General features: G+C 36.9%; 1 protein-coding gene across 1 annotated transcript in view; it reads right to left on the bottom strand.

Moving 5' to 3' along the window:
- Positions 1-20,168, bottom strand: part of si:dkey-220k22.1 (multiple epidermal growth factor-like domains protein 9) — an 83,608-nt gene extending 63,440 nt beyond the window's left edge. Inside the window, exons 1-2 of the mRNA XM_048187823.1 lie at positions 19,496-20,168; positions 9,709-9,907 (exon numbers count right to left, since the gene is read on the bottom strand). Coding sequence (XP_048043780.1) covers positions 9,709-9,907; positions 19,496-20,006 — 710 coding nt within the window. The 5' untranslated portion in view covers positions 20,007-20,168. The remainder of the gene's footprint in view (positions 1-9,708; positions 9,908-19,495) is intronic.
- Positions 20,169-22,894: the final 2,726 nt, after the last annotated feature.

Here is a 22,894-nt window from a genome sequence, read left to right as displayed (position 1 = left end):
GCTATAAATACTAGCGCGACACTGGATGCAGAGTCACAAAAACTCACCACAACACTGCTTCACATTCTTTCTTATTTTCAGGCTTCACCAAACACACACAGAAGCAACAACAGCAATAAAATGAAACCAATTTATGATCTGTTTTGTGACTAGAGTCACAAACAGAAATTTGCAGCTTATTTATTTATTTGTTCTTTTTGCTCACACCTGAACTACTCCACATTCAATTGGAGAAACGATTAGCTTTTGTAGAATAAGAAAAGAGAAGACTTCCCCTATTTAAGAGGGGTCAAATCAAACATTTTAAAATAATTTTTTCACCTGAGTCCACTTATGCAAGTAGCTTTTGTCTCTAAAACAATCAAAAGTGGAGTTTTGCATGATCATTTTCTACCCTCTTTTTGTCCCTAAAACAGCCCATCTTTCCACGGCTGCTCTTTTAAGAAACGTTGAATGTGGAATGAGCTAGAGTTTTCTCTAGATCTGCTCGCAGGTTTCCTGTTCTGTCAAGTATAGTTCTTAACTTCCAAATCCTTCAATAACAGCCGCTTTGCAAAGCCTGTGGTAAACTCAGAAGGTTCACAAACAATCTGATGCATCGTACAAACGAGCAAGGTCAGACTGAAATGATCAGGGTCCTTGTAAAATAAACTTCAGCTTTCCCAAATTTGGGAAATCTCTTTTATCTCAAAAGATCAATGAAAATTCACTTCCTTAATAAAGAAATAAAGTCACTATTTAAAATGTCCAATACTGAGTATTAATTGTATGAATGAATCATCATTATGTTGAAGGCAAGCCTAAAAGGGCAAGTGGAAATCAGAGAAGACTAATAGCCATAGTAATTTCTACTAAAAAGCCCTCTGAACAGCCGTCCTACATTGAGACTATTAGATGTGTAATCCTGTTTGTGGCCAATCAGTCATACTTCAGCATCCATCCACTTGATGTGCAGCTTGGGGACTAGCTGCTGTTTTGTGCACTGCAGCATTTCTAAGATGATGTTTTATTGTCTCTGAACCTAACTAGATTGTGTCAGGACAGAGTTGTCTTTTAAATCCCCTTATTAAAATGTATTTTTGAACCCATGTGTTTGTCTTGTTTTGCTACTCAGTTCTACAGAGAAATAAACTAAAATAAACTCATGGGCTGAAAAGGTACTAAAAATATGCTTCCTTTTTCACATGAACACACACTCAGATGCATTCATATAACCTAAAATGTTTGAAAAAGGAACTGCATGTCCACATTGCAACCCACAACTTAGCATAATTAGCTGCACTTTGGTCCGTCACACAATAGATCATATTTCATGCATCAGTCCTACCAGTCACATGATTATGATTCAGATTCAAAAGCAAATGTAAAGTCTGATGGCCCAGTGGACCTTTTTATAAAAAGGTACCAGGCTGTTATTGTTTGAAGTTTCCAACTTTGAATAAAAACTTCTTCTAACTGAATAAATAAAGTAAATTTAATGGTTGACTGCTTTATATGCCAGTCAGACAGCCTCTTCCTGTCTAAGTTAGCTGTTTATGTTGATAGTTTGAATTCTGGCTATGTGAGAGTACAGTAAGATCTGCATTAATGATTTCCTAAATTAAGACAGTGCCAATGTGACTAGGGTGTCCGAGGTGATTGACGTGAGCTGAAGGCGAGTGAAGCTCCTGTAATTGACTTCTTATTTTCAGAAGAAACATTTCTATTGAGGTTAGGAAGTGAAGGTGACAGCTAACCTGGAATTCAGGAACATGTAGGCAGAGTAGGAAGTGTGGATTACCCGCAGTGATGTTTTCAAATGTAGTGTGTGACGTGTGTGTACTGTATGTGTGTGTAGAAATCTGTGAGGTAGGCCTAAAATGAGCCCATTCATTCAAAAAAAAAAAAAAAAAAAAAAAAAAAAAAAGGAAAAAGGAAAAAAAAGAAGCACAGAGGGAGAGTGACTGAAGACTTTCTGTCTTCAGACAGTGTGATTTCCCTCCAAATGGATTCATGAAACAGATGAGTTGCTGTAGTATTCTGTTGTTTGAGGAAACTAGCAATAAATCTTGGTGAGTTAACATAAATATCTGTCTCTTGCGCATATTTGAAGGTGGCAGTAATTGTCATACTCAGATTTTGGCATTAGATCCATTACAACCATCACAGTATATTCAAACCATACACACACACACACACACACACACACACAAACTTATTATATATATATATATATATATATATATATATATATATATATATATATATATATATATGCGTACTGGCTTTATACCAAACTAAAGATCTTTTTTTTTATCCCCAAACCCTACCCTTAAAGAGAACCATTCCAGGAAACTTTCTGCATTTTTACATTTAAAAAAAAATAAAATAAAATAAAAAATTAAATAAAAAAATTAAATAAATTAAAAAATAAGCATAATTTAATGTCAAAAATTCCAGGTGTTACTATCTTGTGGGGACATTTGGTATTCACAATGTAGGTAAAAAAAGTAGTAACTCACACACACACACACTCCACCACCACCAACAGCAAAAGGGAAGAAAATTAAGTTTCACTTACTTGTAGTGATAGGTTTGGTACTTTTGCCAAAAAGGTTATGTGGGTGCACAAGAGGAATAACTATCAGGACTGAAATAAAGCTTTCTACATGAACAGTGGGAAACACAAATTAAAATGTAAAAAATTAATATTAATTTTCAGGATTTCAGGAACATTTCTGCATATTTCATGGAAACAAACACACACACAAATCCACACCAGAAACACTAAATGCATTCATTCACTCAAACATGCAGACTTTCTCCCCACAGGCAAACACGGCAGTGTGTGTGAATGTGGGTCATGGGCGGTTGATTCTGTCCACTGTCTGGCCGTCTGTCTAAGCACAGAGATGTGTAATGCCCAGCCAATCACTAGCATCACACACTTGCTTTGAGTCTCATTTGACACCTTTGTGTTTAGTGGAATATCCAAGGGGATCTTATTCGCATTCATAGGTCATTGCACATATTTGTAAGTTTGGTTACACTCTTTAGAAATCACCCAAGAACAGAATTAACTGTTACAATGATAAATTATGCAAATGCATTAAAATCATTAAACACATGTGACAAAGATACACATATTTAGAACTAAATCAACCTATGAATACAACATTCTACAAACATCAATAGATTCTTAAATATTTGTTTATGATTTAAATAAAAGAGACTTGGATGCTGTCAGTAGATTGATACTGTTAATATTTGACACAAATACACATACTAAATAATGAAATATGTAAACAGTATTAGCCTTTTTCCTAACAAAATATCAAACCAAGTGGCATTTATTTTTTTTAGAAGAAACAAACACACTTCTGAAGTTAAACAATTCACCAAAGAAAGCTTATATTTAGGTCTATAAAAGCTATTTTTATTATATTTATATTTTGTTTAATATGAATACAAAAGAATTGTGGTCATTTCGGTGGTCAGATATTAAGAAAATAGTTAATGTCTTCATCTACATCTACTAAAAATCACCTTGACAACAGTTATTTACAAGTTATTACAAAACAGCTTTTGTACTAGTTCTGAGAAATGGTCTAGAATCATATGTGTACAGATGCCACTTGCTTAACTAATTTGTTTTTTAATGCAATGAAATTGTTTACTGTGTTGCATTCTTCTTTGCATGACAATGAAGTTGATCGTTATTTTCTGGCATACATCATGCCTATCAAGTAAAGGTATCGTTGGCGGTGGAAATGCAAGCCGGATCAGGGTTTACTGTCCAGAATCGTACTGTACTGGACTGTACTATACTGCTCAGTGGAAATGAGCCATTAGGGAATCAGACCGGGCAGCATGTTTTACACCCCATTGCATGTTTGAGTGTAAATCAAACAGTGACAGGTCTCTAAATAAGGTGCATGTCCCACAATGCACCTTAACAAATGAACATGTTACTTTGAAGGTGCATGTCCTACAGACAGTGCACCAACAATAATGCTGTCTTCACATGTTATCAGAATTATCGTACATATGCACTTTCTAGTTAAAAATTGAATATGAATGACCTCTCAAGTCGTATTTACCACTGGGAAGCTCAGGGATAACTTTGATGCCCAAGTTCCTGAGTTGGGATGGGGATTGGGAGGGGATGTGCCGAAAGGTCTTTACAATTGGTAGCGAAAGGTTAGTGGTTAGTTTCTGCTGTAGAAATTCCCCTTTTGGCACACCTCTACCTTTCGGCACGCCCATTACTCTGACCTGCAGCTATCCCTGTCTCTTCAGAGGAGTGGATAAATACAGAATGTTCAGAGGCTAATTCTTTGATAATGTGAATCAGCATCACGACAAAATTATCTCTCACTCTCTTTTTACTTTCATTAGACAAGGTTCAAATTCCTGTTTTCCATGCTCCAATAAGATACATACACAAACACACACTGCCAAATGCTCTGCTCCAAAGACTTCTCTCAGAAGGTAATCCCCCCATACTTCTACCTCCACCCTTTTCCCCTGTTTGCCTCTCATCCTTTTTATTGGGTCAGGGGGTTCTTCCCTTTTCAGTTGCTATGCAACAAATGCATTTACACTGATTTGAAGCATCTTGTGCCAATGAACAATATGCAATACTTTTTTTAATTTGTAAACACATTCAGTGGAACTAAAAAATATCAAGTCCCAATACTGCAATCATTAATCTTTCTCTCCTACAAGTGGCACAGAAACACTCCATCACAATTGCCTTGTATGGTCTTTTTTTGCTGATGTCTGGCTTCAGGTAAGCTGTATACATAGCAGGCCGAGGAAGTCTCTCTGAATGCCAGAGGTGATATTGAGCAGGGCTCATCTCATTTACTCACTCCATGCTCAGACAGGACTTAATTGTGCATGTCATTTATATACATCGCTCTGTAATTTTTTATAGGCTTAAACAAACTGAATTCTGCTACATTCTGCTAACGTCTGCTTAGTGTGTTTCTGGTAATGTGTAGTGATGATTTATGAATATGTCCCTGAATTTGCATATACATAACTATGATGAGTAAGTGAATGTGTGTGTGTGTGTGTGTGTGTGTGTGTGTGTGTGTGTGTGTGTGTGTGTGTGTGTGTGTGTGTGTGTGTGTGTGTGTGTGTGTGTGTGTGTTGACTTTCTGAGAGCGTTGCCTTCCTTCTTAAGTAGCTTCAGGAGAACCATTTTTTTCCTCACTGCCATTTACAGAAACAGCCAAGCAGAAGCAATGTTGGTCAAGGTATACTCTGTAATCAATGAAGAGTCAACCTTGGAAACTAATTCAGTGGTTGTAAATATCTGGGAAGAATGAGCATAGAGTTACATGGGAACAAAGGGCTCGAAGGCTTTTGTTGTTGCAGTACCACCAACAGTCTGCCAGTTCCAGAAAATGTGGATTGGCACTTTAAAAATGCCCCATGGGACATTCATCAAAGGAAAACAAGGGTCGCTGGCATCAGAAAGACACTGACATGATCCACAAAGACTACACTGGAGTACTTTTCTGTGAAGCAAAATTGCAAACAAGAAGTGACACACCAGAGTCTCAGTGATACTAAATGTCTGAACTGGTTTTGGCGCAACAACTTTTTTTTTTTTTTTTTTTAATCTTTGAATGCTGTTTTTCCTTTTACAACTGCAACAGAAGGCTACTGTGGTAAAGCAGGCCAGACACACAAAACAGCACAGTTTCTTTTTCCACAACAGTCCTAGATAGGTTATATTTAAAAGAACAGAGTGAAGAAAAAAATTAAATTGAAAAATGATGTCTGTAGAAAAGACTGTTGAAAACTAAAGTTACTTCGATTGTATTGAACAACAACCACTTTCAGTCTAGAATGATTTTTCAGGCAAAACAGCTTTACAGCTGTCAATGTGACCGAATTATAGGGAGGTTTTCTTTACTTTCTTAATCTGTCTGGCAAACAGCATACTGCAGCACCCTCAGATAGCAGATTTTTGTCTGTCTGTGCTCCATATAGGCTACATCTAATTATAGTGTGTCAATACTATATCAGTGGAGTTTAATATAATGATTCGAGGCTCACTGTAAATATTTGTGGTTGAAAATGTCCCTTATAACCTAATGGCAGCAGTGCGTGTCAGAAAGTGGAGCGCTGTCAAGAAGCAACAACACATTATAAGGGGTCTTTTAAAAACTGGCTGATTAGAGACCAGTTTCGTGGTTTCTCTTACAAAGGTGGAAATCACATACTAGGATGAGGATATCGGTCCAGAGTCGGAGTGAGAGCAATAAAGCATGAGCTCTGGTTCAATCAGCATTCCCCAAACACTCAAGGGCAGCCAGGAATGTGAAAACTACCAATTTCCACAGGATCAGACTTCCACAACCAAATCAGGGTGAGCAGTTTTTCTTTATTTTGTTTCAGCTTGCCTTTGGTCTTACAGCTCAGGAAATGGCTTGAGGTTTGGACCATAACCAGAGCAGAGCTCTCTTAAGCTATTCAGCCTTCAGTCACTGCAACAGAACAAATGACCAACACAGAAAAACGATACACTACAGCTACGACTGTCTGATAATTTTTTCCTAATCATGACCAAATGTATTACTAATAATAATAATAATAATAATAATAATAATAATTAGGGCTGGTTTGATAGTACTGATTATGAATTCTTATATGAATTCTTAAAAGGTCAATCTTTTAGTCTATGCTGTTTTGTGTTGAAACACACCTGACTAATAATAATAAGCTTTGCTTTTTAACTTTTGATATGAAACAAAGTCTCAGCTTTCAAATTCTGTCCATTTTATAAACAATGCATGTGAATCGATCATCTCTTCCTCCTTACTCCTAGTTATAGTATGAAATAAACATGAATGAACATCATTCTGAAAAAAATAAATAAAAATAGTACAGCGTATATTGAAATGTCTCATGTAGACACTCAATCAATGTTTCCACCATGGAAAGATGTTAATAAAATTAATTGTAATGTAGTGTTACATTTACCTCAGGAAAGTCATTCAATGTACATACTGTAGGTTGTTAGTCAAAAAACAAAAAACATTCTCTAGAGAGAGCATTTTGCCAAATATATGTTTTGACTTGCCATAGTAGCAGGTAGTACTGGTTTTTATGAGGGAAAATTTCATTTTTGATACCGGTTTAAAGAGGGAATATTTTGTGTAATACTTACTTGACAAAAACAATTGCTATATCTATACAGTATCTTCCCTGCATAGTTTACAGCTAGTTAGTTGAGAGAATTTTTGACATGTACTGTAAATCCAAATGAACCTCTATTGAATCAAAATGAATCAAGATCGAAAGTGGCCATTGAAGTGGCGTGTTCAGATTAAGAGGAACATTTCCTGCAGCTACTGGTCAATACTGCACTATATGCTGACAGTCCACAAATGGAGAGCTTCAACTAGACTAGCTTCTTTGTCAAATGGTAACATCTAGACTAATGGGTGTGCCACAAATCTTGGGCTCCCCTCCCCCACAAATCATGAGTGGGGCTCTGTCCACAAGTAGTGACGTCATGCTCAAACGATGCAAGCATTAAACCAGTCAAACCATGATATAAACAAGAGGGACACAATTCTAGAATGGATTACTGTTCTTTAATCTTTCTTTTGCTTTACAGGGAAGCAGTTGGACTGACAAAGGCCTTCTTCACACTGCCTCTTGGTCACATCAATCAACACGGCTCTCGTTTTCTGTCTGAATCAATAATAAACATTCAAATGTGTGATGCATTGGTTGTTTCCTACTTCTGTAAATACATCTAGGCCACATATTGTACACATGATGCTTTTATGCAGCTTCTATGCAGACCAGAATAGTCCTACATAGGCAAATTTAACCTGCTGTGTGTGCCCCTCCCATTTAGGGACATGGCCCCCACCATGGGGCTACAAGGGTGTCTTGTATGCTTGTGTCTGTAGCATGAAAGCCTACAGCATGAAATATAAACCTATAGCACCCTGAGCTAATGACCTGTCACTCTTATTCTGCATTCTGATAGATGACATGATCAGTGATTAAGTGTGGCAATGTACTACCCAGCATGTTCTCATTAATCACTATGTAGCAAATGACACAAACATGCACACACACAGTAACAATGCTAGCTAACTAGCAAGAGTTGCAGTGTCTAATTTCTAAATATCACATTATACCCTATCACTATACAGAATACATGTAAATAACATGTATATGCAATTTTCTTGAATGTCTTAATTTAAATAGCATGTTTCTTTCCCTAAAAAGCACTACACAAACATGATGAGTACAGCAAGACTTTATGAATGACGGATTGGATACTGTAATGGAAGCTATCTACAGCCAGTGTTCTGAGAGAGCGTGAATGCTGTGAATTATGATGCCTTTCTCCATGTCGGGGGGAGCAGAGGGGGGCTGCAGTCTTTGAGTCCGCTCCAAATCAAACACAAGCGGATGGCTGACTCTCACACTACTGCGGCTATTCCGTTTCCATCTGCAGCCGTCTGCTGTGGGAAAGCTATAATTACTCAGCGTGTGGAGTCACTAACTTTACCCTTGCACACTCATGTCTGCTTTGTTTGCACACACAGATCTTGCTACATAGAGACATTGTCAACATACTAGTACACTGCATGCACAGATACTTATATAACACTCATTAATGTCTCCACGGGTATCTGTATGTATGTGTATATATATATATATATATATATACAGAAAAAAAACTCTATCCATCTATATCATGAGAATCAAGAGAACATATATATATATTCTCTTGATTCTCATGATATAGATGGATAGAGTTTTTTTCTGTAAATATAGATGGATAGAGTTTTTTTCTGTAAAGGTGTCTGAAACAGTGTCGAATGTGAAAAGTGCTATATTGCTATATACATAAATAAAACTGACATTATAAAAATATTTACATAAATAATATCCCTGTCCCGTTGGTTAAGTAATGTAATAAAGTGTATTGTTGTACATTAAAAGATGTCACATTTCTAAGAATGTGTGGTGCCTTGCTATGAAAATATTAGCTTTCCGTATTCCTACAATCTAATACGAACAACAGGTGCACAATATTTTACCGTCAATGACAAGGTATGACACACCCACAAAAACGTGCAGACAGGATACATGCAGGGGAATGTACTGAGGGGTGGGTTACGCTGAGACTGATATCATCAAGAGTCTCACTGGGAAAAACCACAGACGGTTGACAGGTGACATCCTGTTACAGTGATACAATAAGTGACATGATTGCGGCAGTTTGGCTGGAAGCTGACAAAGTTGAAGGGTGGGGAAAATCCAGCAGCAACTCTACTGCAGTGCAGTGATCTCTCCATGCCTGCTAACTGCATTCATGCAGATGTCAAACTAAGGTCAAACATGAGCCATACCGTAAATAAAGCCAGAATTAGACAGACACAGGAAATGAAACATGAAATACTAGAAGAAAACAAAGACACGTAACTGCTCAACATCACCACGCAGATGCTGCAAGTTCATATCAGAGAAGTTTTTCCATTGGCTGTATTTGACCAATACACTTTCATATTTAAAAACAAATTCTAAGGCTGGGAGCACACAGTCCTATTATTACTACTATTCAAATCCTATATTCTGCTGTAAAGAGCTTGTTGAGGACGTTTTCCATCAATTATTCATGATATCCATAGTACTGACTCAAACAAGGATGATGTGACTTGTGTGAGAAAAGCAGATACTCACCTATTGCAGAGTCGGCTTACAGCTCCATAGGAGTCACAGTCACAAGCTTGGCAGCCGCTGGTACCGTTGGTGAAATACTCATTCTCACATTCATCACAATGTTGACCCGTGTATCCAGGTATGCACACACACTGACCCGTGACCGAGTCACAGGTGTTCAGGTCCTCTGAACCCTCAGCACTACAGTTGCACTGAGGTCCTGTGTGCGAGAGAGGAGAGAAGAGAGATTGGAAAAATAGCTAAAATGTTGTCAATGTAAATTAGTCATGTGAGTGTTTTTGCAACATTGATGTTTAAAAGTGTGCTCAGTAAAGTTTTTTTTTTCTTCTTATGTTTCACTGCTTCTTATGTGCCCCAGTGGTCTTGGTCTTCAAATATTGAACTATCAGCATGGACGCATAAAGTTTGTTTATTAAAGGGTTAGTTCACCCAAAATTGAAAATTATGTCATTAATTACTCACCCTCATGTCGTTCCACACCCATAAGACCTTCGTTCATCTTCAGAACATAAATTAAGATATTTTTTATGAAATCCAAGAGGTATATAACTCCTCCATAGACAACAATTTAACCACCACTTTCAAGGTCCAGAAAGGTACTAAATACATCGTTAAAAAAGTCGATGTGACTGCAGTGGTTCAACCTTAATGTTATGAAGCGACGAGAATACTTTTTGTGCGCAAAAACAAAACAAAAATAACAATTTTAATTCAACAATATCTTCTCTTCCGTATCATTCTCGTACACTGTTTACGTTCAGCGCTTCCAGGTTCTACGTCAGAACGCCATTTGGTCAAACTCCTTATTAGTTTCATGGAAGAAAGAAAGTAATATATGTTTCAAAAGACATGAAGGTGAGCAAAAGATGACACTGTGTTTGTTGTTAGCCTATGTAGTTTTGCTTGTTGTTACTTTTTGTTGTTGTTGTTGTTTAGATATACTCATTTGTAAATCTCATTTGGCCTTCTACACATAGCAAGATTTTTTTTTTTTTTCATCGAAACATGGCACAAAAAGTGTGAATTTATTCAGAGCTGCAGGTTGCCACTTTCCAGTGCCATCACAGTAAGGGAATAGCACAAGGGCAGAAAATATGATGCTGCAGTCTCTCTAAAAGAAACTATATGAGCAAAACTACAACATTATGATTCAAGCAGCTAATGGAAATGATATGGAAAGTGCACGTCTCATAGCCAGTGGGGCGACTGTACCTCCAGGGGTGCACTGAACCTTTGGGCTCTGAGAATGTGCTGAAGTACACCAGCTTGATGAAAACAGCCTGTACTTAGCTACTGCCTTCAAGGAATGTTTCAAGGAATGTTTTATAGGATTTAGAGAGGACTTGAGCCTGGCCTGTCCTGTTATCAGCTCTTGCAGTACAAACTGTTCCCTCCTGTGCACGTCAACACCTCTGTAAACAGTTTTTTGTTATAAAAACAGCCTGCTCAGTAACTCAGAAGCCTCTAGCACCTACAGCAGCAGTAACCTAACACATCTAATACGATCAGCAATATTACAGAGGTCACCAAGAGGCTGTCAGCGAAATTATTTGCTCCCAGAAGTCGAAAACTGAGCAGAAAAAAAGAGACCTCATTATTAAAGCACCCTTCTTCGGACTGTGCTGCAATATTAGCGTGCTTTGTAGCAACCCAGAGCTAATCTGATGAGAAACTACATCGCATACATGCAGTGTTCAAATATAGTGCAGCTGTGTTTTTTTTCTGTAAAAAGGGAGCAGGTGCTTTCTCCCAGAAGAAAAGCACAGTAGCTGTAATTTGCGATGATGATAGTTTCAGTGAAATGTGTGTAAGTGGAAAAGGCATAATAAGGAAAGAATGATGGATAAAATATTTGTTTTAGGATCTCTTTGTACTATCTACCTGACAAAATGCCAAAGGCAAGCCCTGGATCACTAAAAGAAATCTTAAGAACCACATATTGATGGGTTGAAATAACACTGTTCCATAAGGGAAGTTAGGGAACACATGTGGTGGGTACTAAATTCAGAAAATACTGTCTACATATTGCATGCATAAATCCAGAGGGAGCCATTCCTGCAGTGTGTCATTGTTTTACAGTGACCTCCCAATGGACCTGCGAGTGTGAACATGTAAAAAAACACAGACATATATACACATGTGCACTGATGCAGGGAGAGAAATGGAGCGCTGTGATATATTTAGGAGAAGCTCTCAGCGTGTACAGTTCCCGTAGCTGACTGGGGGCAATCCGATCTGAATCAGAGGTGACCTTGCAGATTACACAATAGGAGAGCTCTGCCAGACAAAGTAAAAAAAAAAAACATTTTACTTGTCTCTTAATGGAACAATTACAAGTATCCATCTTATCTGTCTTGTATCGTCTTACAAGACTCACTCCTAGCCTACTTCTCACAGTCCCATGGGAGCAGGCATCATTAAATAGAAACACAGATACACTACCGGTCTAAAGTTTGGGGTTCATGTGATTTTTTTTTTTCATACAGATGCAAGGATGCATTAAAGATGCATTAAAGTAGTAGTGACAGTAAAAACCTTTACATTGTTACAAATTATTTATATTTCAAATAAATAATACTCAAGGAGTCCTGACAAAATCTGCAAGACTAAATTGTAATAATATTTCAATTTTATTGTTGTTTTATTTTATTTTGATCAAAATAAATGCACCTCTGGTGATCAAAAGAGACATTTTAAAAAATCTTATCGAGTCTGACTCCAAACGTTAGTGTGTCTTATAGTAGTTTAGTGAATGTGATGGTCTTTATGGATGCAAGGATGGAAATCCTTCTTCATAAACATGCTGAGACAAGACGTTTTGAGTATTTGTGGTAGGACATCGGCAAGGTGATCCCCCTTATTGAGTAGCCATAGAGAATGCAAGAAACTGAAGTCAGCTAAAGACACCTGACAATGAGGTATCGGCTTTCTTTACACAAACATGTAAAGGTTACAGCTTTGTTCTGTTTGAATAAGGATTAAAACTTTTCTTTAACAGCTACATATCTTATAGGGCTGGGAGCATTGACCTAAATTCACCTTTGGCACATTCTTGGAAATAAGTCCTTCTCTTTTTTTTTTTTGTACTCATCCCTCACAAGAAAATATTGAGTAGGTTCAAATGTCTGCATGAGGGTCTCACTCCATCTTTAAAGCCATCATGGCAGACTGTAGGTCGGCTCCAGACTGTAAAATGAAGGTTGTCAGCGAAAGCAGCTAAAGACTCGTCTTGATCGATGAGCTGACAAAGAGATGGTGAATGAAGCCATCAGCTGTGCTAACTCACACACTGATCCCAGTACTTAGAGTCTGAGAAATCAAAAAACGAGAAAAAAGGGGAAAAAACTGATGCATGCACAATATTTATCTACAGTACTTTTCTACAGCACTTTTCAACCCAGGCTCATTGGAAATGATCACCTGTGGCGATATTTCTGCAAAATGACTTTACATCTTGCATGTTTTGTGACAAAGTCCAAATGCACATTTATATGAAACAGATGAACATGAATATGTTAAAGTTCTATTCTGGTTCTATGCATGATTCAAACACACATGCGATCATTCAGCTGATCTATATGATGATAGATAGATAGTAATTAGCATTTTGTCAGAACCTCTAGTAATTATGTTATTTTGATTAGTTGTCTATTTAGAATCGTAAGACAATCGTGATCCGTTTTAAATAACAAACCTACGCTAAGGTGCAAAGAACTGTGCAAAAATATCAATAATATGCCCCCATAATCATAATTTGGCTGGCATTTTACTGTCTCTAATGTTCATTTCAGTTGGAAACTGCAGTAAATTGTACAGTATATACAGTAGGTAAGTTTTTGGACTTTTGCAATAAATGCAGGTAGAGGCATGTACTTACAATGAGCCTACACCCTAGACTTGAATGTGGTGGTTTCAAGACTAACAACTTTATTTTAGGTGCCTTCAATGCTAAAACACTTGATGATAAGCAGACAGTAACAATATTAGTCATCAGATGCATAGTTTCCAAAAATGTATCCCTTGTTTGTGATCAGCAGTGATGTCACACATAAGCGTAACATGTTTGGGCAAATGCCTATGATTAGAATCAGTAGCTTTGCCGTTGTTATGTAAGAAATTTACAGGACACTTATATAACCGTGGCCCGACACATGCCCGTGAGACAACATACTGACCCTCAGGGGTGAGCAGCATGGTGTCATGGGTGATGGGGCCACTGTCATCCTGCTATGCCACATGACAAATTGTGTGGCACTGGCACTGAGAGAAGCAGAAAACATGAGCACTGTCATACAGCCACATTCAGTGTGAAATGGAGCTGTGCTCAATGAGAAAGCCAATAAACGTGCCTATATGACAGGAGAAACTTATAAGCGAAAGACCACAAACAGGCGTGGTAAATGATAGATGCGTGTCAAATGAAATTTGTTGAATTAGTATGGCTCAGAATTAATACAACTACTTTCAACCAAATCAATAAATATGTGTGGCTTAGTGGTAAAGTCTTAGCTTGAAACCAAATGAATTGTACCTTCAAACCTCATTCTTTTGAGTCTCTAAGGCACATGGTGTGTAATAAGAATTACTTCTAAGTAAAAAAAAAAAAAAATGACAAGTATAAATCTGTCCTAAAATTCATTTCTGAAGAAGCTGATTATCTAATTGCCTGGGTGCGGTATCAGTTTAGTCTCAAAGACTTGCACACATTGTGAAAGCTCTGTATATGCACACCAAGTTAAGCGTGTGCTGATATTCTTGCTCCTGCTCTTTGTTGCATGCTCAGTCCAAAAACTGACAGTCTTCATTTTCATCAGAGCACTTAGTGTGCTGGCGAACAGAGGGTGAGACAGAGATAAACATGAGCAATATCTACAGTATATGTGCACTTTTAGATATTCAACTGATTGGTAATTCTATAGAGGGAGAGCGAGAGGGAGAAATGCACTGTAATGGGTATGTCAGGGATGAATATTTTATATAAGGGTTGTAAATCAGATAAATTCAGCTTTAACAATGACAAGCTCAATCACTGGCCTAATACCATAGGCAAAATAAACTTAGTTCGCATACTGTTTGCATGAGGAAATTGCACAGGGACATAATAATAGGATATATACATATTATAAGCTTTGTGTTTTAGCAATGAGTTTTTCTTGACATATCCGAACTCAGACTCACACTGTATGCCTGATATATTTTGCCAGTAAATTCATTATGAATTTGACTTTCAAATGGTTGAGGGAGAGGATAGTAAGAGCTTGGCTATCAAACACAGGCAGAAGGGCAGTTATCTGTGTATTGTGGCTCTAGGACTCCTGAGAGTTTTTAATCAGCCAGAAAAATAAATCTGTGCTGAGTCTGGAAGCGTCTACTCTTCACAAAAGAACTGGATTTAGGGTGTTTGTAGGCCCGGAGCTCTATTAAGAATGGCAGTCTAAGCAACAGCAGAGCAGTGCTTTTATAAAACTCCCAGATGGGAATCCACAAATAAGGTGGAAATCAATATGTGCTACACAGCATATAATAAAACTAAATTAATTGCTCTTATAGCTCATTTGCATATACAAAGAAAAGTAGCTTTAGACCACCAATACAATCACAATACAGCAGAATTGAAGTATGTTTGCATCACTGATAATTATTTTCCTGTTTATCACTGCTTTAAAACAATCTGTAGTATATAAAGTGCTATATGAATAAATGTGACGACTTGGCATACTGTAGCATTAAAATTCATTTCAGTTGGATAGTATTAATTTGGCATATGAGACATCAAAGAACTAGTCTGAATTTTAAAGTCAATAGACTTATTAATGTTCAAACAGCCAAACCCAAGCAAACACAGTTTGTTCTATTCAGAGCATGATGTGGAATGCTTTTAATGTTAAAAGGACACAGCATACATTTTGAAAATGCAACACATCGAACTTACTACTACAGTAGTTTTAACAAAAATCTAATCAAAAACTGTTGTTACGTCCAAGGACATATGCGTTTTTTTAAATTATTATTATTTATATAAAATTATGTTTGTGGTCGTGGTCTTCTCTCTTTTGTTTTCTCTCTTTTTTTGTGTGTGTATGCTTTCCTGACAGGTTAAGGGTTACCACCTGTGCTTCAGTGGTCATGTGAACGCTGCCTGCGTACTGATTGGTGCATTTCCTGATTACTATGGCATAAAACTACAGAGACGGCATTGATGAAGAGAGAGACAACGCGGCGTGTGATCTTTCGCTCTCCAGTCCCAGAGGAGTGTAGCGTGTGTCGCGCTTTTGGTCGTTGTGTTGGGTTATATGAGTTATGTTGCTTTGAGTGGATAATTCCTATCATATATTTGTAGGTAATGTAGGGTGGAGGATTCCGATATCTTTTCTCCTGGTTATGGTTTAGTTAAGGAGGGAGGGAAGTTAAATGTTGTTTTGTTTCTTTCTTTTGGGGACAGGTAATTTAGTATTCATTCTTTTAGGTAGAGGTTTTTTTTTTTTCGGATTTTTTTTTTTCGGGTCCTCCACTTGAGGTAATTATTCTGTTTTTGAATTATTTGTCATCCTTTAATTTCTTTCCACTTCATACTCCTGATCAATAAATAAAAGGCAGACATGCCACTTAAATTGAAAACCTAACCTTTGGTGGTTTTGTGACTCTGGGAATGGAGAGCTAAATATATTAAGTCTCTTCAATTTTTTTTTTGTTCGTTCGATCCCTATTTACCCGGGACAAAAATGGGAGGACGTAACACTGTACTGTAAGGGATATTAACACAGTTGAAGACTTTATGTGTACGGTAATTTGTTTGACCTCATGTTACTTCAAACCCGCTCATGAAACTGCTGAGCAAGGACAGAACAGTAGCTGAAAAACATCCATCGTACAAGCCTGTGTGTGTCCTGCAGTCCTGGGGATTTACGAAATGACTTTCACCGTCCTTGTCTGAAATGTGTTTTAATAAGCCACACGCTGCTCACACGAAGAGCACAATATGACATGCAATATGAGCGCGACAGTATAACTCTAACAAATGATCTATTGGCATTTTTTTTTTAAATTGAAAACAACCATCTAGTTCACCACATACCAGTTCAGCAATAAACCAATCTCATCTCCTCAAGGCATTTCTGTGAACCATTTGCATTTCTTTTTAATGTTTATGATATGCGCTCTTGATGAAATAAAGTGTGATATTGCTTGCTGTTCTCGGCTTGTATATGGCAAAGACCCCCTTCTAAGACCACCACAGCATAAACAAGCATCACTGGGAAATGATTTTTCCTGCTTGCAATGCAATAAAAACAACACATTACATGAGTCATTGAAGGTGGGAATGTTCAAATTAAAGATTCTTTCTGGAGAAATACTGGCTCATATTCTTGTTTTGTTTACGAGCTAATCCTGCACTTGTTAAATAGGCCTAAATATAGCACAAGTGTCAATTTTATAAGCGTTATTAAATCCTGAAATCTGCTAGTAAAGTGCATTCTTGTAAATCTTTAATCATCTTTAATAGGGGTTAACATTTAAACATGAAAATGTCTAAATTAAAAACACATAGCTGTAGTGTGCATACACACGGCTACTAAGAAAAGCACACTATATAATAATAGTTTTTCATATTTTAACTCATATTTAAACTTCAGACTGTCTCTAAACTAGGCTAAACTGACAACTGTAGTTGTTATGCAATTTAATGGCAACTATCTTTAATTTTGGTGAGCATAATGTGTCCATCCACATGCATAAAGATGAAACACATGATTTCACCCTAATCTTATTTCTTTTTTTCATTGCTTGCCTATTATTCACCACTGCGGAAACAGACCTATTGTACAGAGCAAAGAACAGAATATAATGGAAGGAACTAAAATGAGACAATTACTAGTGTGTCCAAGCGCTATAATGCTGCATTAGTGCTACAAGATTGATTATTGATCACTATGCTTTGCATGAACACAATAAAGAAGACAATCATTTACTAACATTTTTAATAATAAAAATTCAAATTGCATTTTGGGTGGTCTGTATATTGGGTAAATTACATTAAAAGAAATGTAGCTCAAGTTAAGGTGCTCTGATTTTTGTTTTTACAATAACTTGTGTAGGTGTTATTTGAATATGAGTCTGAAATCAATTTTTGACAGAATGAGGTGAAAGTTTTAAGGTTCCCGATACCACTGCTAACATTAAACATGCACAAACTGTAGATTAAAAAAACAGTTGCCAGAACAAAATTCCAAAGATGTTCTTATTCAGTCATCGCAACAAAATATTTAACATCACAATGTCTTGATCAGATCCTGAATATTATGCGCATGATTCTAGGTTAATCTTTCTAATACGATGCTATCCAGGTCACCTCTGACCCTAAAATTATGTCATCGATGTCTGGGGAAACAAGGGCACTAAACTTACCACACTAGGAACAGAAGTCAAACACCAGCTATTTTAGCCTTTCAAACCTTCACCCCACTCATAAATCAGACAATCACGACAAATGTTTCAAGGCAAAAATAAAAAACAATGAAAAACAAAGGCACAAAATGCCTTGAAATATGAAAAGAAAATGAGAGTCATCATATGTATATTAAGCTGCTGAATCAGTGGGTTTAATGTGACATATCCGCTCTTCTGTGGAAGCGAATTAAGACCTGCAGTAAACAGCAAAGGGCTAAAATCCAGAAACAAATCCTAAACAGACACAGAGCCGGTCGCCTTTGGGCTGCTACATAGAATGAGATGGTTTTTATTTACTGTAATCTCAAACACCTGTCTCCCTGCACAGTACAATCACTTCCAATGAAGTCCAGAGGGCTGCAGATCACATACAATCTTAACTGAACCTTTGATTATACCTCATAAGGCTGGTTCACTTTTCTTTTAACTGCATTTCATCCCACTGCTGTCACTGAATGTGTCCAAGTTCAGACTGAGAGAATTTAATGATACCAAAAAAAAGAGGAATTTCTCACTCTTTTTCCAAGTAAGAAACTGTCAAGATTAAAGATTATGAATAGTCTAAGACAACTAAATCTATTAATTTTATTATATTAAACCGATAAAGCAGACATAAAGGTGCTGATACTACACTGGATATGACCTTACTTAGATTTACAATTAATCATCCTTATTCTCAAAGCTAGCCTGGAATCATGTAACTCAAGATAAACGAGTGGAAGGTTTAAGATTTATGACCGTTTTCCTCTTTAGGCAGTCAGATGGTAATTAATCACATTAAAGCAATTAAGAAGGTTGTCTCTGTGCAACTGGCCTGATCTCAAATGTCCTTCAGATTCACAGCTGTAAAACACTGGTTTGTGAAAAGTATTTATATGTCAATTCATTTATGATACAGCTGAATAATCGGTATTACCACAAGACCTACAAAGAGAACTGAGACAAAGGAGTATCTCTGAACAAAGATGGTTGGCTACTGGTTTGTTGTAACTGATCCTCTGGAAGCAGTGAACAACTACTGCATATTTTAAAACACTTTCAGTTTGACACTCCACTCTATTAAGCTTTGACTTTATGGAAGAAATAGTGTGTAATTTTGTCAGAGTGCTGTAATGAAGATAAAATGTAGCAGACTAGAACAGCTTGTGCAGGTGTAAACCTATTGCAACCCCTCAAAATCTGTTTTGCAGAGGCTGGGAAAGAAATTCAAGGACACACTACGGCCTGCTTTTTTGGTAGCTGGTTGAGGAACACACTCCAAATTGAAGGCACATTTGGAAACTTGCATACTTGTCATCATGTCACTGAAAAGGGAGAACTGAATGAGAACCGAACCTACCTTTCTCAGTGGTCACGACAAGAGGCTTTGAGGTGCTTTTCACTGTCCATGAACTCTTTGCAGTATCCAGTGCAGGTGGTGTTGTGTTTTTTGTCTCAGTTATTGAAGAAGAAGAAGTAGGTTTTACTGTAATGTTTAGTGTTGTGGAGTTTTCTTTGATTTTACTGCCTTTGGAGGTTGGGTTCATTGTTTTGGTCAGAAGCGCTGCCGTGGTGGTCAGCCAGAAGGGCTGTAGTTGGTTAGTTTTACCAGTTGTTTTGAAATTCCTGGTTGTAATGGTCATTGTGGTTGTGAAAGGTGAAAACCTGGAGTCCCTGTCGTCCTCCTGTAAGTGGTTTGGGATGGTGGTCGTCTCCAACGTCTCATCCAACACAGCACGCGGGAGTCTCGCGCCTGGAGACGCGTTCTCATCGCTCAGGCGACGTACAGCACGCGACAAACCAGCTGTGTATCCAAACAACAATAACTCCAAAACTGAGAACAGTAACATAGTGTAACGCATACACGTCATTTTGTTCTTTAACTCCCCATGTGAAACGTTTCAATTGTATCCTTTAGTTCTATAGACAGTTTTTCCTACTATCGAATCCGTGTTTCATCCAATTGTCTCCACTTGTCCACTCGCGCTGTGAACTGCACGGCTTCACTCCAGCGGGACTGACAGTTGTAAACCTCGCCTACTACGGCCACGGCCACGCCCTCACCCAATCAGAGCGCAGGTTACATGAAGATTGACGTAACACTGCACCAATCATACGACTGTGAGGAGGAGCCTCAAAACTGACAACTCAATGAGCTGTCTTGAAAAGTGACAAAAGAAAGAAAACAGCTGAAAACATTGCGAGATACTACCGAGATAAAAGCCTAGCCCTAGGAAGAGCCTGCAGTGAAAATGAAAGATTCTCAAAGTAAACTACGGGAATTTGCAGCAATGAAAAATATGTATACTTAATATTTATAAGATGGATTTCTATATGCAATATACACTATTTAATACAACGCATTAATGATATTTGTGTATAACATACGCATTATTGTTTAGAATATATCAACTGTAAAAGTTAACAAAACAAAAAAGATAACATAACATATCCCGTAACACCACATTATGGAAAGGGGAAATTTAACGGCCTTGAATTCAGACCATGTTAATGGCCTTATTGTAAAAGGATCATTTAAAAAAAAGTTCCATTCACCTAAAGCAGGCTTAATAAATGTACGTGAAAGACGCTGAATAAAATGTGGCCTACACTACAGCGTAATTGCGTCATCTAGTGGTGACGCACTATAAGTAAAGAACACGCTCTCAGTTGTCACAGTTGCTCGACGACTGCGCGGCTCCGAGCGAAATTTATTTTACTAGTATTTTAACAGTAATTTGGATAAATAATAAAATAACATTTAATAATTAAAATATGAAAATAACTAAAATATTGAAGTATTTTCACAGGCTTTTCTGAGGGTTTGGCCATAAAAAAAGAGAATGATAAAAAAAAAAACAATACCTGCTGTAGCCTATTTACTTTTGATCCTCCAATAAGGAAATTTAACATCTTGTAATAAAAAGTAAAGAATTACAATAAAAGAATTACAATAAAAATGTAGGCTACACATTAACCCTACTGCAGACCTGTTGATGGCACATGAAAAAAAAAATATTCCACATAATGTTTTGGTTTATTTGTTTGTTTGTTTTTTGTTTTGTTTGTTTGTTTGTTTGTTTGTTTGTTTGTTTGTTTCAAAAAAATGTCAAGAAATCATTAAGTAAAAAGGGAAAAACACTTGAAAGACATTGATATATTGAATTTGATACATGCATAGGTTTGTGTCATGTAGTGTGTCATAATGCACTTCATGTACTAAGATTTCCCTCTGTACGAAACAAAAAGCAGTTCTTCTCTGCTGTGAAATAGAGGTGTATGTTATCATTTTTGCACATCACTTTGGGTGTTCCTGCACACCCAGGAACCCTGCATCTTCCCTTCCTAATGATTATGGCCAATGTGAGGTACAAAACATCCTCGAAAAGTACCCCTTATCGCACAAAGTTGAACATGCAAAAAAATGAATAAACAAATAATAAAACCTGACAAAAGGCTTCTCTACACTACGGAAGCCCTGAACCACATGGTGAAAAAAAAAAAAAAAAAACTTGGTGTGGAGGGAAAAAAACCCCCGAAAACTTATCTCGTTATTTCAACATATTAAGTCGTTATAACGACATAATATCTCGTTATTTCAAGATATTAAGTCGTTATAACGACATAATATCTCGTTATTTCAACATAATATAACGACATAATATCTCGTTATTTCAACATAATAAGTCGTTATAACGACATAATATCTCGTTATTTTAAGATATTAAGTCGTTATAACGACATAATATCTCGTTATTTCAACATAAGTCGTTATAACGACATATCTCGTTATTTCAAGATATTAAGTCGTTATAACGACAATATCTCGTTATTTCAACATAAGTCGTTATAACAACATAATATCTCGTTATTTCAAGATATTAAGTCGTTATAACGACATAATATCTCGTTATTTCAACATAATAGGTTGTTATAACGACATAATATGTTGAAATAACGAGATATTATGTCGTTATAACGACTTATTATGTTTAAATAACGAGATAAGTTTTCGTTTTGTTTTTTTTTCCTCCCCACCAAGTTTTTTTTTTTTTCACCACGCGGTTCAGGGCTTCCGTACTACACCTTCATACAGACACACATTTTTTTTTGTACAGTTCATGTCATTTTAAATAAGATTACTAAAGCAAATAATCTTGCCTTCTCCTCTCACCATGTGTTCCTGTGACCATGTGTCAGAACAGGTTGTCCCTCAAATGGTGCTTGATAGTGGCTCACACACCTTACTGGACTCTTCTTTGATACTTCCTCAACCTTTCTAATTGGTTATAATGATTTTAAGAAAAATGTATTAAACATAGGACTTAAGAAAACTTTCTGTTGCCTGAGAGCAACGCTGTAGAGCACTGATAAAAATTATATGCTTGATTTACTTAAAAAATATAATGAATTCTTTTGCATAATTTTATTACGTAGATCTAACAAGACTAGTCTTTGTACAAACTACTTAATTTTTCTGTTTGTTGAAATAAAATTTGCACACAAAGTTAACTAAATTTTAGCATTCAAGACACATTGGACACATTCAAGAACCATTTTCACAACTTTTACAAAATCTTCACTCTGCAAAGTCTCTTTTTGTTAGGCGTTACCCAGAAGGTGGGTATATTCCCTTTATGGCATGCCCAAAACAGTTGTTTTTATCATTAAAACAACTTTAATTGTTGTTAGCAGGTCCTCAACCCAAGCACATGTTCTACACTTCACCACGATGGTAACCCCAAAACTATTAACATAA

Source organism: Megalobrama amblycephala, linkage group LG4 (assembly GCF_018812025.1).
Source record: "Megalobrama amblycephala isolate DHTTF-2021 linkage group LG4, ASM1881202v1, whole genome shotgun sequence".
Taxonomy (NCBI): Eukaryota; Metazoa; Chordata; class Actinopteri; order Cypriniformes; family Xenocyprididae; genus Megalobrama; species Megalobrama amblycephala.
The sequence above is the reverse complement of the archived record's forward strand: the minus strand, read 5'-3'. Positions and strand labels throughout refer to the sequence as shown.